The sequence below is a fragment of the Emys orbicularis genome, chromosome 12 (assembly GCF_028017835.1).
Source record: "Emys orbicularis isolate rEmyOrb1 chromosome 12, rEmyOrb1.hap1, whole genome shotgun sequence".
NCBI classification, from domain to species: domain Eukaryota; kingdom Metazoa; phylum Chordata; order Testudines; family Emydidae; genus Emys; species Emys orbicularis.
In genome coordinates, this window is record NC_088694.1 from 8322566 (window position 1) to 8336896 (window position 14331).

The window sequence follows — 14331 nt, forward strand, 5'->3', positions numbered from 1 at the left end:
CAAAGTACTGAGCAATGGCTGGAAGTGCTGATCCCTCTCAAATCCCTTTGCCTTCAAGAGGCATGGAGGGCACATAGCACCTTGCAGCCTCGAGTCTTCTGCGCAACTCTGAAAGCGCCTCACTCACCTGACCCAAAACATACAGTGCCCCATATCATCTGCTCCCTTGTGAGGGGGCAGCAGCTGTGCACCCCCTGTGGTCTTCACAGGATCCAGAGGGTAAGCCTAACATGAACATATGGGGATCTAAGGGGGTTTAAGGCCACGTTACGGCTAGGCATGATCTTAGCACTACATAAGAAGAGACCAAAATAACTGCATGGTCAGTACTCCCCCTTCCACCTGCATGTTTTCCTACGGATTTCTACACTTCCTGGGTTTGCTTTGGATTGACTTGTCAAGCAATTAGATTCAAACATTCTACAACTAAGGAATTCTGCTTAGTGGTTGGTTCATCTTTGCAAGTGCAGCTGAACAAGGTGTATCTCCACATGCGTGGGCAACATTGCCAAAATACCCAAATGTTGATACAGCAATTGTCCTTTATGGCACTCACATGTAGCTCCCCCAGTAAAGACCTCTTGTATGAAGACACTGCGTTTATTTTAGAAAAAAAGATTCGTCATAAACCTGCCAAGCTTTGCTGTATTTGTCACTTTGCCCTCTCCAACACTTCTCACGTGTGGCATCTTTATTTTTACCTTCCATTGTAGTGCAGCTTTCATTTAAAAACAAAACCATTTTTCCCCAAGCCACCTATAGGTCACTTACATATGTCATATATATATTTGTGTGTATATATCTAGTCACCTGGGGACAAAATCTTGCTTCTGAAATGGATTTATAACTTATATCTATGATTTTTTTTATGATGGGGTAAATATTGTAAAATGGGCTTTTAACATGTCTTTTTATTATCTTTAAACAAATATAATTATGACCCATTTTTAAATTGTAGTATTAAAGATGGTCTTTGTAAATCACTGGTACATATTTTTGAGTCAAATAAAATTTTATGTTCTCTACTCTTTGGTTGAAGAGCAAGGATGAGATTGAAGCAGCAGCTGGATTCTTTCCTTTTGAAGGGAAGGAGCAGGGATTGTTCAGCAGGAGAAACAATCCAGTTCCTCTCACGAACATAAAAGTAGGTGATTGCTGGGGCCTGTGTGAGACAACTTGGACCCTGAATAAAGTTAGCTCCTAGGAGGACTGCTTACCAGTATGTGCTAAAGCAAGTCACACTGGAAGTTGTGTGTCATAATTTACAACCTCCAGTCTTGGAAACAGCCTTCTAATAACTAATAGTGGAGTAAAAAGAAGACAGCATGTGCTTTTAGACTTCCTGGCCAGGTCACCATTGAACATGGCTCTCTGGAGGCAATTGCCTGTTTTCTCATGAGGCCTGGCTAGGATTTATAACTTAGGGTACGTCTATACTTACTTCCTGGTCCGGATGTAAGCGATCGATCTTCTGGGATCGATTTATCACGTCTTGGCTAGACGCGATAAATCGATTCCGGAAGTGCTCGCCGTCAACGCCGGTACTCCAGCTCAGCGAGAGGAGTACGCGGCATTGACGGGGGAGCCTGCCTGCAGCGTCTGGACCCGCGGTAAATTCGGACTAAGGTACTTCGAATTCAGCTACGTTATTAACGTAGCTGAATTTGCGTACCTTAGTCCGAAGTGGGGGGTTAGTGTGGACCAGGCCTTAGTCTCAAATGTTAAACATTTGAGGTTCTAGTTCATTCCACAGTTTAGTGTGAGGCAGTTAGGACTCTAGCAAGCATGGATTAAGAGTCTCCAGTGTAAGGTCTAATGTGCCTTAGATTATATACTGCAGAGTTCTTCAGGTGGAGGGGCTATACAGTGAGGCACTGGAGTTGTACCAACACAGGTGGGTACCTCATGCAGAGTTAAGAGCATTTTCCCCTACCCTAGTGTAAGGGGTTGACTGTGGTGTTCCACATGCAGCTGTTGTTCTGTTTTCCAAACATCAAAAATCCCTTGATCTTTCTGCTTCCTTAATACTCCTGCTCTTTCATAGCTATGACTACTCTTTAAAGCCAACTTTTTGATAACTAGGAATCATTTAAGAACAGCTTACTAGATGCCCACAGTGGAAGAAGGCTGCGTGTTGAGAAGAGAAGTGAAGGCAGCTGTTAATAATAAAAAAGGAAAAATTGATAAAGGATGTCCAGGGACCCAAGGAGAAATTATGGCCAGTAGAGATAAGGGCAATAAGGAGTTTAGGGGCAGGGTGGGAAGAAACCTGACACTGGTATTAGGCCACTGGCTGATAGAAATGGTAGAATTATCAGTTAGAAAAAGGCATATCTAGTCTGTATTTGGCTGGGGGGGAAAAGATGCAGTCTCATTATGTAGTGAACTTTTTCCATTCTACTTGTATAGCTGGAGGATGTTAAATAAGTCTTGAAGCACAGGTGAATAAGTTCCAGAAAACTAGAAAAAAGGCTACGAGTGTGCCAATTTAAAAAAAAAAAAAACCCTCTGTTTACCTTACGTATAGGCCTGACATCAGCTAATACAGGACCCTAATTATGAATTCAAGGAGGGTGATATAATTAATGCACATCACTATGAGTTGACAGAATAGATCCTGTCCAATTTAAATTTTTTATATATATATATAAAATTTTTTATATATATATATATATATATATATATATATATAAAAAACAACTTCTGTAAGCCATTTGGGTTGGTGCAGCATGACATGGTAATTAAAAAAAACTAGAATGATATAAAATTAAGGTGACATTTGAAACTGGCTGATGGGTCTCTATAAATAGGGAATCATCATCAACCAGGGCTGTTTCTAATGGGGTCACACAGGGATTGGTTCTTGTCCCTCTATTTAACATTTTGTTTTCGTCCAGGTCATTGATCACTTGTAGATTACACAAAAAATGGAGTAACAAACAATGAAGAGAACAAGTCACTGATTCAGAGCAACTGGATTGCTTGGTAACTGGGTACAAATGTATGCATCTGGAAATAAAGAATATGCAATGGGACACTCTTCTAGGAAGCAGTCATCCTGAGAAACAGGTGGTGGGGCATGGTGGATAAACATAAGCTCCCACTGTGATACTGTGGCCAAAAGAGCGAATGTGCTCCCGGGATGCATACACCGGAAATCTCAAGCAGGAATACAGAGGTTATGTTACCTCTATATTTGGGAGTGCTGCTGAAATACTGGGTTCAGTTCTGGTGCTCACATTTGAAGGATGTTAGTAATTCTCCTAGCTCTTCTCACAATCCTCCCAATTTAAGGATTGAAATAATTGCCGAATAGGCTCAAGGAGCTCACTCTATTTAGCTTAATTAAACAACGGTTATGGGGTGATTTCAAGTACTTACACAGGGAACAAATATTTAATAATAGGCTCTGCAGTCTAGCAGAGAAGGGTATAACATGGTTGGCAGTTGAAGCTAGACAAATTCAGGCTGATAAGGCTGTGCAAGTTGAATTTACCACACGTCATGACGGATTCTCCACCACTCACTTTTTAATCAAGATTGGATTTTTTTCCCCCTAAAAGCTCTGCTCTAGGAATTTTGGGGCCATTCTTTGGCCTATGTAATACAGGTCAGATGAGATGGTCACAATGCTCCCTTCTGGCCTGGGAATCTGTGAGAACTGTGGCTCCTACCACATGCTGTAATATTGGCCATACTAAAAGTATTTGGACACATGTTATAACCATGAGTCATCTACTTTTTTTTTTTTTTTTAAACTGAAAAATTCCCCCTGTATAAGGCAAACATGGGCATCACTTGGTGCCTTTGAAGATCTGCCCCCCAGCTATATTCTAATCCAAAATTTCACCTAAAAGCAAAGAGCTCCGTTTACCACTGTATTTGGATGAAGAGTCAGAAGCAAGAAAGGCTCCATGACCACAAAGTGATTTGGCAGATAAAAATCCTTTATTTGTAGATTTAGGATAAGGATAATATGAAGTTAGCTAGTAATCCTACTGAAGCTGCTTAAGTTAATGTCTAGGACTATTCATAAAGGAGAGCAGATAATTTAATCTAAACTCATATCTTCCTCTTCCTCTTTCTTTTCCTTTGATTCGCCCTCCTTTTGGTCTGACTTGACGTTGTTCTGCATTGCTTTAGCAAATGCTTCGACGTCTGACAAGTAAAGGAACATTCGTTAGGTTAGCTTTGCACCAAGAACAAGATTCATAATCCTAAATTAGACTGAAGTTAAAATACAGGTCATTTAGCAGAGGAAACGGTTGAAAGTTTGCTGGTCTGTTTAGGTTTAACATGCAGATACATCTGACAATCAATGGAACTTTACTGAGCTTGATACTTTATATATACACACACTGGTCATAACAGATTTACCATACTAACATTGCCAGGCTTAGAGAGCTGATAACAGGCCCTCCCACTATCAGAGGCACCAAGAATTACTGGTAACTTGATTTACTGCAGTAGTGCCTTCAATTAAATATCCCCACTAGGAAAGCATTAGCAGCTGAGTGACTGCAACAGGAAAAATATTTCTAAGGGTACGTCTATACTACCTGGCGGATCGGCGGGTAGTGTTCGATGTATCGGGGATCGATTTATCGCGTCTCATCTGGACGCAATAAATGGATCCCTGAATCGATGCCCGTACTCCATCTCGGCAGGAGGAGTAAGCGTAGTCAACGGGGGAGCCGTGGCAGTCGACTCGCCGCCGTGAAGACGGCCAGGTAAGTTGAACTAAGATCGCGTAGCTGAAGTTGCGTATCTTAGTTCAAACCCCCCCGCTAGTGTAGCCCAGGCCTAAGTCCTAAATGTCACTGCAAGCTCTGCTGCATAAGTCTAGCACAGCCTTTTCTAGAGTGCTCTCAGACTTTGGCATCTCAGTCAAGAAAGCAGCCTCGAAGCTACTTAGGCATCAATACTGTGCAATCTTAGATTAATAGAAGCCATCATCTCAGAAGAGACTGAACAAACACACAACATTTAGACTGTGTTATGAACAGGAGTTTAGTAATTTTATTTACTAAGTAAATTTTTCAAAAGAGCCCAAAAGCTCTTAATCCCCTTGACATTCAATGAGTTTAGGCACTTGAATGATTTTTGAAAACATTACCCAGCATCTATTCCCATGACAGATTCAGACCCTGCATTCAGTCATTTACAGGGCAACAATTACGTAAATCCATGTTCTTTCAAGAGAAAAAAATACTTACCCCCTTTATTTGCTGCATCTACTGCCTCAGCTGGTAAGCCAAACTGACTCATTAGTGGGCCAAGTTGTCCTGAAGCTAAAGCAGCACTGAACATGCTCAATGCCTGTGAAATAGAGTCAAACACCAAATAAAACTTTGATTTTGTTTCTGCAATACCGAGTGGCTACTTCGAATAAATTATTCTTCACCTTGGTTTTGACATGGAAATGGTTCTCTACGCAACAGACTATGCTGACCACTCCAGATCTATTGAGAGCAGGTCTCACTTAAATAAAGGAACACCTACTGTGGAGCAGGCTTTAAAACGTCACTCCTCCGGCCCCTGGTTCTTGGTGTACTGTACTCTCTAAGGCAGGGGTGGGCAAACTTTTTGGCTCAAGGGCCACATCACGGTTGCGCAACTATATGGAGGGCCGGGTAGGGAAGGCTGTGCCTCCCCAAACAGCCTGGTCCCCGCCCCCTATCTGCCCCCTCCCACTTCCCGCCCCCTGACTGCCCCGCTCAGAACCCCCAACCCATCCAACCCCCCCTGCTCTTTGTCCCCTGACCGCCCCCTCCCAGGACCCTGCCCCCATCCAATCCCCCTACTCCCTGTCCCGACTGCCCCGACCCCTATCCACACCCCCGCTCCCTGACAGCGCCCCCCCCCCGGACTCCCACCCTTTGCTCCTTGTCCCCGACCACCCCCTCCTGGGACCCCCTGCCCCTAGCTGCCCTCCCCCCGAGATCCCACCCCCTTATCCAACCCCCCCTGCTCCCTGACCGCCCTCCTGACCCCTATCCACATCCCCGCCCCGACTCCCACTCCCAACCCTCCCTGCTCCCTATCCCCTGACAGCCCCCCCCAGAATCTCTACCCCATCCAACCTCCCCTTCCTCCCTGACTGCCCCCCCAGAACCCCCGCTCCCTTACCAGCGGTAGGAGCTTGCAGCCGCAACACATGGCCAGAGCCAGCTGCGCTCCCCCACACTGTCCAGCGGGAGCGGCAGGCCAGAGCGCGGCCCGCGCAGTGGCAAGGCTGCGGGGGTGGGGGGCCAGCGACTAGGCTCCCCAGCCGGGCGCTCAGGGGCTGGGCAGGACGGGCCCGCGGGCCGTAGTTTGCCCACGTCTGTGCTGAGGCCTGGTCTGCACACACATGGTGTTAATTTAAACCAATTTAGTTAAACCACAGAATATGTGCACTGACTCTTTTAACTCAATTTAAAGAGTGCAAACTAAACTGCTCTAAATCAGGTTTAAATGATATCAAACTGTACCCACACAGGGGTTTGTAGCAATTTTTACACAGATTTGTTAAACTTGTGCAACTTTTGTCTTCAGACATGCCCAAAGAGGAAGTGTGCAGTAAGAAAATCTCTCTTCCCTGACAACTTAAACTTCAAGTGACTGGACATCTGCTAGCTTTAAGGAGGTTGCCTACCACTCTCCTATGAAGGGAGGTCCTGAGATTGCAGTCATGAATACTGTTCTTTCTGAGAGATTTCATTACAAAGAGAAGGGGGAAGCCCAGATCAAGGAAGAGAAGGGTCTTTAGACCATATGTGGGACTATGCCACTGCCATGGAAAAGTGAGCTCTTAGCATTTACTGAGAGTCCATCAATGGGGGAAAGCACAGAGACAAATAGGCTTTGGGCACATGTGTAGCTATTTTATGCACACAAAAAATATATAGTATGTCTAAAGAGAGATTTGATTCTAACTAACACTTCCATAAAAACCAAAAGATGCCCAGTATTTGTTAGCTGCATGAAGCACAGGGAATTGAAATAGTTTCTTAGGGCTGGTCTACACTGAAAAGATAGCTGGGTTGACCTATGTCGCTCAGGGCTGTGAAAAACCCACATCCTTGAGTACCACAGTTAAACTGGCCTAATCCCCCAGTGTAGCCAGCGCTAGGTCAATGGAAGAATGTGTCATTGTGACATCTACCTGCTGAAACTGGGGAGATGTCAGAGTGTTCTGAATCTCTTCTGCTGTCTGCGGCAGTGACTCCCCAGATGGAAGATAAGGCAGCAACCGCTCTTGAACTTCAGCATTTGCCAGAATGGGAGCCATGATCTCAGGAGTCAGCACGCTGGCCAAGTCAACTAGGACAGAACACAGCTTTGTTAGACTAAACACAAAGCAAACTGGTTTACTTTAACTAGAGCCACTAGTGCTTGGCGTGAATACGGAGATGTGACCCTCCACGGATTTCAGGGCACTCTCTGGGGCAGTCACAAGTACATCATTTATCCAAAGTAGGTTAGGGTTCCAAACCAATTTGAAATAATACAGGACAGTAAAATAGCTTTAAGGCACATATGGTATCCAACAGCTGTCTGGTCAGAGTACTGTTACCTTGCTGTCCTCCTGCTCCAGCTGGCACATTCATAGTAGCTAAAATGTTCTGAAGGTCACTCAACTGAATGGGTTGAGTTGGGCTTGTTGCTGTGCTGGTTCCATTGCCCGAACTTGGTGCAGGGCTGGGACTAGTTGCAGATGCAGATGCAGCCGCAGGAGCAGATGGGGCTGGCGTTACACGTGTAGAGGAAGTAGTAGAAGATGGGGTTACAGCAGCTGATTGGCTGCGAGAACTAGAAGTGTAATTAATATAATTAACTTACTGCAGAAGCAGTTACTTCGCACTTTTATAAGCAGCTTCCAACCAACTTTGGCACCCCTGTGTGCATATATAACCCCCATTTTAAGAGGCAAGAAAGAGTCTTGATTCCCACTGTTCTCTTCTATTCACTAGACCAGTGGTTTTCAAACTGCGGGTCACGACCCAGTATTGGGTTGCAGAATGTAAGGCACTGGATCGCGACAGGTCTAGTCAGCGCCGCCAACTGGGCCATTAAAAGTCCCGTTGGCAGTGCTGCTCGGCTAAGGAAGGCTAGCCCCTACCTGTTCTCACACCGCACTGCGCCCCACAAGCAGCGGCCAGCAGCAGGCCCAGCTCCTAGGCGGGGGGGAGGGGAGCGCCACAGGGCTCCGCGCACTGCCCCCGCCCAGAGCACTAGCTCCACTCTCCCATTGGCCAGTTCCCGAGAGCCATGCAAAGCCGCTTGCACGCCTCCGCCTAGGAGCCGGACCTGCTGCTGGCTGCTTCTGGGGCACAGTGCAGTCCGCGGTGTCAGGACAGGCAGGAAGCCTGCCTTAGCAACCCCATCTGCGCTGCTGACCGGGAGCCGCCCGAGGTAAGCCTGTGCCTCGGCCTCATGCCCCAGCCCTGAGGCTCCCCCGCCCAAACCCAGAGCTCCTTCCTGCACTCAAACCCCTCATCCCCGGCCCCAGCCCAGAGCCCTGACTCTCTCCCACACCCCAACCCATTGCCCCAGCCCTGAACCCCTCCCATACCCCAAACCCCTCATCCCCAGCTCCATTGAGTCGTGTGCATCAACAGTCTTCTTCAACTGGGACACGAGAAAAAAAAAGTTTGAAAACCACAACACTAGACCCCAGTTCAATGGAGCAATCACACTAAGAAGAACTACACAAATGGGTGTCTGTAGATCTTACCTTGATGATGAGCTGCTGGTTGGGGGTCCCCCACTTCCCAATAAGCTGGCCAGGCCAGGCCCTGTCAGTGCACCAAGCCCACCTTCCATAAATGATGGAAAGACGTCGGTTTAGAAACTATTTTATGTTCATTCCCTTTATAAAGATAAAGCTATTCAGGTTTGACTCAACTGCACTTACAGGCAACATTCTTTCTGCTGTCTTTATGAAAATGCAGGTATTTTTCATTTTCTAATTTTAAACCCCATTAGAATAATCCCTGTCCAAAACTGCTCAACTCCTAGCTATATCAAAGGATGAAGTGGCCTTGGTTTGTATAATACAAACAAAAGCCCCTCACACAGCAAAACCCTTTCATCCAAGAAAATGGGTGTGTGTCCCCTATAGCCCTGCATTCCCTTCAGTTTCAACTCTAATGCAGGCATGCAGCACTAGACAGACAGCTCTGTGGTCAAACACTCTACAGGCAGAGCAAAATCAAGTAGGATGGTCCACTGCTTCCAGCAGAAAACACAGCAAGGCATTAATGCATGGCAAAAGGCCAAGAAAATGATGAGGTAAGTGTCTTGTACACAAGAATTTACGATCAAAGAATCCTCCACCCTGTTACTAGTCACAGCTTCTCTAAACTGGCAACAGGAACAATCTACGCAGAAGTAGAGGGTGGTTTAAAAGAGCTTTCAGTGATTTCTCCTTGTGATTCTTCTCCTGAACCACGTGATGGCCACTTGCTCCATTTAGTACATATTCCCCCTGCAGCTGCTTCTTATTCCAGGTCTAACTGTTGTATGCCTGTCCATATAACCATCTGCATTCTGTTGTCCAGTCTTTTGGAAACTAGCTGCAAACCCAGAGGGCAGAATTAGAGTGCCCCATTAGCATGTGCATGATGGACTGAAATACAGGGGGAGAACATAGGAGAGGGAATGAGCAAGTAACCAGCCACTTGTTTCTCTATTCTTCTGTCCCCTCTTTTCTGCAGAGTTCCCCTAGCGGTAGTGGATCATGCCACCCCCCATAGCACATTACCTCCACTGCTCCCTGATCATACCACTTCCACAGTAGGAGCAGAAGAGCTAAACTACAAGGCTAGTATCACTTTTTACTATACTGCAGCAGTCCCTGCTGGGAAGCTCATGTTTGAGCAGCAGTAAAAGCACCCCCGCCCCTTCAGGATCTGAGACAGATGCCATCCAAGGTCTGTCACTCCCAATACTAGCAAGGGCCCATGACCAGTGCAGTGCATGATCAAAACCTGCAGAGGGAAGCGCCTTGTTTCACTGAGCAGTAAGTTAACTGGTACACCCAGGCCAGGACACCAAGGGAATGTGCACCTTGAATAAGCTGAATATGCCCTATGGCTAAATAAAAAAAAGCCAGTGCAATACATATCACTGTCAAATTTTTGAGGAGGAGAAGAAGAAATTTGGAATCTCAGAAATCAACCACTGCCCTCAAAAGAAAGAAGACTAACTTCTTAGGAGGGAGTTGGAGGAGAGCAGTCTTCCACTCATTAGCCATCCTCCTGCTCCTTCAATCCTGGAATATAGCTCAATGCAAAACTAACACCACTAAATTTGTGGAGGAAAACCTACACACGACCAACATATGCCAAGTTGAACTACTGATCACTCCATTTGCTACATTTCTTTTTTCCCCCATCTATTTATTATTTTGTCTTTGAAAAAGGGACTGCCTTCTTACATGAAGAAAATGTCATTCAAATCAATAAGAAAATAAGTCAATGTAAGGTAAGTTTTAACCCAGGAGGAAAAACACCCTTATGGCATAAAGATATGAAAGTATTTTACCAAGTCCTCCTAAGCCCGTTGGTCCGATCAGCTGCATGAGCTGGTTATGGCTCATATTTCCAAGAAGGCTTTGCAAGCCACCCTCACCTAAAAACAAAAACATTCTGAAATACAACATTCATATTTTTCATAACACTCTGGCTCAAGCAGCAGGAGATTAATTGACATATGCTGCAAGAAGAAACTGTTTCAAGTATTTACTATTTTAAAATGCTAAAATGCTTAAAAAAAAAAAAAAAAAAAACCACAACACGCTTAGCTTTAGAAAAAGGGAGGACTCCAGAAAACTTAACAGATACAACCAAGAGGAGTTTCTTCTTGCAGACTCATTTTTCAGCCTGCTCCTTCCTATTATAGCAAAATAAATTGTGTTGCTAAGAGTGTCTCTGCATTTCTAGTATAAGCCTTCTCCCCAGGTCACCCTCCAAAATAAGCAGGGATTTGGTTCCTAGAAAACTGCAAAGTGTGTAAAAAAAAACCTCTCAAACTAAGGAGAAGAGAATAGACTATACCTCCTAATGCTGAGAGCTCATGGCCTCCACTTCCACTCCCACCCAAAGCACCAGGTATTGGAGGATTGTTGAGATACTCATTCACTTTACGGCAGTGCTCCTCATCTTTATCAGTCTTCGGTTCCTGTAAGAGAGTTGTTCTTAAGCCTCCAAGCAGCTTCAAAACAGATTAGACCCCCGTCTAGCCCCTCCTTGAGTATTCCTCACACATGTCTTGAAACAAAGGAGTTCTAAATGTTATCGTTTACTTGTCACAAACCTGCATCCAGAAGAAAAGTCGCTTTGATCCTGCCTTGAACTTCAGCACATACACACGACCAGTAGTACACTGAGGTACCCTCTTAAATTCACAGTCATCAGGAAAGATAATCAAGTCCTGGAAAAGAGAGAGGTGGATTTAAAAATAAATAAATAAACAAACAAACAAACTTGGATACTTCTTTGCCTACTCCTCACACAAACATCTCTCTATGCCGTCTTCCACGTTGCCCCTTACACCAGATGTGTACTTCCAAAGCCCATTTGTAAAGCCACTACCTGTCTTATTCAAATCTCTTCTTAAAGACACTTTCACTGAGGTTCACAATACAGAGTACAAAAGAGCCATTACAAAACTCTTAAGATTGAAATAATGAAGTTATACTCACATCTTCAACATTGCCAGAAGTCCTGTCCTTCCAACAAAAATGAATGAGGGAATCATCAGTTTGCTGGATGTAAACAAGGCCTTTTCGTTTATCTGGAGTTACAGTACTGCCTTTTAGAGACATCTTTCCTGCCCGAAATTCCACCAAATATTTGCTGGATGAGCCGCGGGAGCCTGGCACCAGGCTTGGAAACAATGCACCTGAAGACATCCTGAAAAGAGACAATGGACTAGAAAATAGGACTATATAAATATCCCATTGTTTCTCTCTGCTACTAGATTTCATTAGAACCTCAACCAAGAACTAACTCCACAAGAAAAAGTTGTCCACTGTTTCTAGAATTTGCAGTGCACTGCCGAAGAGCTGACATATTAACAAATCCCTAGCAATTATATGGAAGAGGCTCTAACCTTCCCAACTCCATTACTCTCATGGCACTGATCCATTAAGATATTCAAAATGAAAATGACTTCTTCCTGAAACTCATTCTTTGACCCTAAGAAACATGACACAGGCCAGACCAATTCTGTATGATTCAGAGTACTACTGTAATTGACCCTCTCTTTCAAATATTTCTAACACACTTATCACTATAGTATCCAAGGTAATAATTTGCACAATAACTTCCATGGCAAAATGCCTTCACAACTATACATTTGGTGTCAAAATAGCCGGATATATCATGCAGCGCATTCCACAAGTGCTACATTGCTTGATGCAGCCTACAAAACTACTCAGAAAAACATGTAGAGAAGTTAAAAGATTAGACTGTGATAAACCCACAGGAAGACCTTGTCACACTGGCAAGCAGACAACTTTGCATTTGCTTCTGAGAAGCAGGTGCCATTGTTTGAACCAGTCATTCCACTGCTTGTCCCAAGTTTAAGTGCAGTTAGCGTTTGCACAGAAGTTTGCATAGAACTTTACATCTTCAAAGTACTTTAAAAATTCTCATATCATCCACAAGCTAAGAAACCATCTTCATTTTACAGAGGCACATATACACAAAAAGAGGTCTGTGACTGCCCTCAGGTTGAATATTGAAGTAATCAGTAGAAGCAGGAACAGAAAACAGGAATCCCAACTCCCTCTCAGATGCACGAGAGGCCAAGCTGCCTGCTATACACTGCATATGCATTCAGGAAATAGGGCAGTGATCTTGAGCTATGTTTACTCAGGAGGCAGTGCCTATGTAGGACAGCTTTGGAAAGAAATCTGATGTAATTCACTCCACGTGAATCATGTGACAGCATGCCTGAAGTCTGCCCAAGTCTCCAGACTGCCTGAAACAGCACCACCCCAATTCATCTCAAGTGCTAGTGCTTGAACTTCATGACGACAACTTAGGGAAGATCGTGTTAGCTAGTGGACAGAAGACTGGGCTGGGACTCAGGAGATCTGGCCCTATTTCCAGCTCCGCCACTGGCCTGATAGGCGACCCTGGGTAAGTCCCTTCATCTCCCGGGGCCTCAGTTTCCGGGCCTGTAAGACAGGGCTGATGCTGACCTGCTCCGCACAGCATTTCAGGAGCTACTGCCGACGTGAGCCCGGTGTTAGCAGGAGCGCTACTTTAAAGAACGTAAGGGCACAAGGTCTACAGCTAACTCGCGCGACTACGAAGTCAGGCGGCTGGACGCGCCAATGGCATCCAGCGCCACCGCATCGGCCCCTGCGCGAAGCCCAGAGCGACAGCGAGCGGCTGAGTCACTCCCGAGGGGCCACAGGCCTGCGCTCGCTGTGCGGCCCGCAGGCCGTCCCCGGGGCAGCGCGGCGGCCCGACCTGCGCCCGCGGGGTGGGCGGGCAGCAGCGGGGCCTGACTCCCAGCTGCGGGAGGGAGCCGGGGTTACAGCTCAGCCGAGGGAAACGCGCCAGGCCCAGCAGCCCGGGGGCGCCTCGCACGGACCAGAGCGCTGCACCCGCCCAACGGCCTTTCCTCGCGGCGGCTCGACCCCCCGTCCCCGGCTCTCTAGCCCGAGCCACCCCCCTAGCGTGCGGTTCATACCCAGCCGAGTCCCCGCACTTACCTGCCGCCTTTCCTCGGTCACCTCACAGGTAGCTCTTCCGGCTCCGAGTCCCCACAGGAAACCTATCGGCTCCGCCCTCCTCCCCGCCAGCCATTGGCGCCGGCCTTCTCCGACGGGCTCTGATGCCCTTCCCATTGGTCGGCTCGTATGTCACTCAACGCCAGCCGGACCGACATGCACCGCGCCGGCCTCCCGCAGGGTTCGGTGGAGAGCGAGCTCCCCCGCCTGCTCTGGCTATTGTGCTGTGTCATGACGGCCGAACCACCCACAAGCGACGGGGGGAGGCCTTTGCGACCAACGGGACTGTGGAGCAGCTCATCTGTCCCTGGGTGCGGAGCACATCAGCGCCTAATATGGAACTGATACTTGTGGAGCGGCCTATTCACCCGGTCCCAGCGGGGTTTGGGGGCGCGGCCCCTACTAACACCCAATGGAACATCCTGGAGCGGTCTATCGAGCCTAAGGCGTGCGGGGAGGAGCAGCCCCTACTGGCACCGACTGGAACTGTGTGTGGAGTGGTTCATCTGCCCCTGGGGTGAGGGGGGAAGAACAGCTACTAGCACCCAATAGAAGTGTCTGTGGAGCGGCCCACTCACCCCTGCGGGGTTGGCGGAGCC

General features: G+C 46.6%; 1 protein-coding gene across 1 annotated transcript; it reads right to left on the minus strand.

Annotated features, from left to right (window-relative positions):
* Nucleotides 1-3926: 3926 nt before the first annotated feature.
* On the minus strand, nt 3927-13799 carry ADRM1 (ADRM1 26S proteasome ubiquitin receptor). Its single transcript, XM_065414370.1, has 10 exons — nt 13715-13799; nt 11690-11900; nt 11302-11418; nt 11043-11166; nt 10531-10617; nt 8720-8801; nt 7559-7794; nt 7148-7305; nt 5217-5319; nt 3927-4158 (listed from the first exon to the last, which is right to left on the minus strand). Exons 2-10 carry the CDS (start codon nt 11897-11899, stop codon nt 4052-4054), a joined length of 1224 nt encoding a protein of 407 aa, XP_065270442.1. The 5' UTR covers nt 11900; nt 13715-13799; the 3' UTR covers nt 3927-4051.
* Nucleotides 13800-14331: the final 532 nt, after the last annotated feature.

What these genes read in the sequence shown, in the direction of transcription:
- ADRM1 (XM_065414370.1), bottom strand. Translation starts at nt 11,899, where the DNA reads ATGTCTTCAGGTGCATTGTTTCCAAGCCTGGTGCCAGGCTCCCGCGGC. An exon ending in ACCAGCAGCTCATCATCAAG is followed by an intron (nt 7,795 to 8,719) that starts GTAAGATCTACA and finishes TTACACTTCTAG; the next exon opens with TTCTCGCAGCCAATCAGCTG. An exon ending in CATCTCCCCAGTTTCAGCAG is followed by an intron (nt 5,320 to 7,147) that starts GTAGATGTCACA and finishes TCTATTTCACAG; the next exon opens with GCATTGAGCATGTTCAGTGC.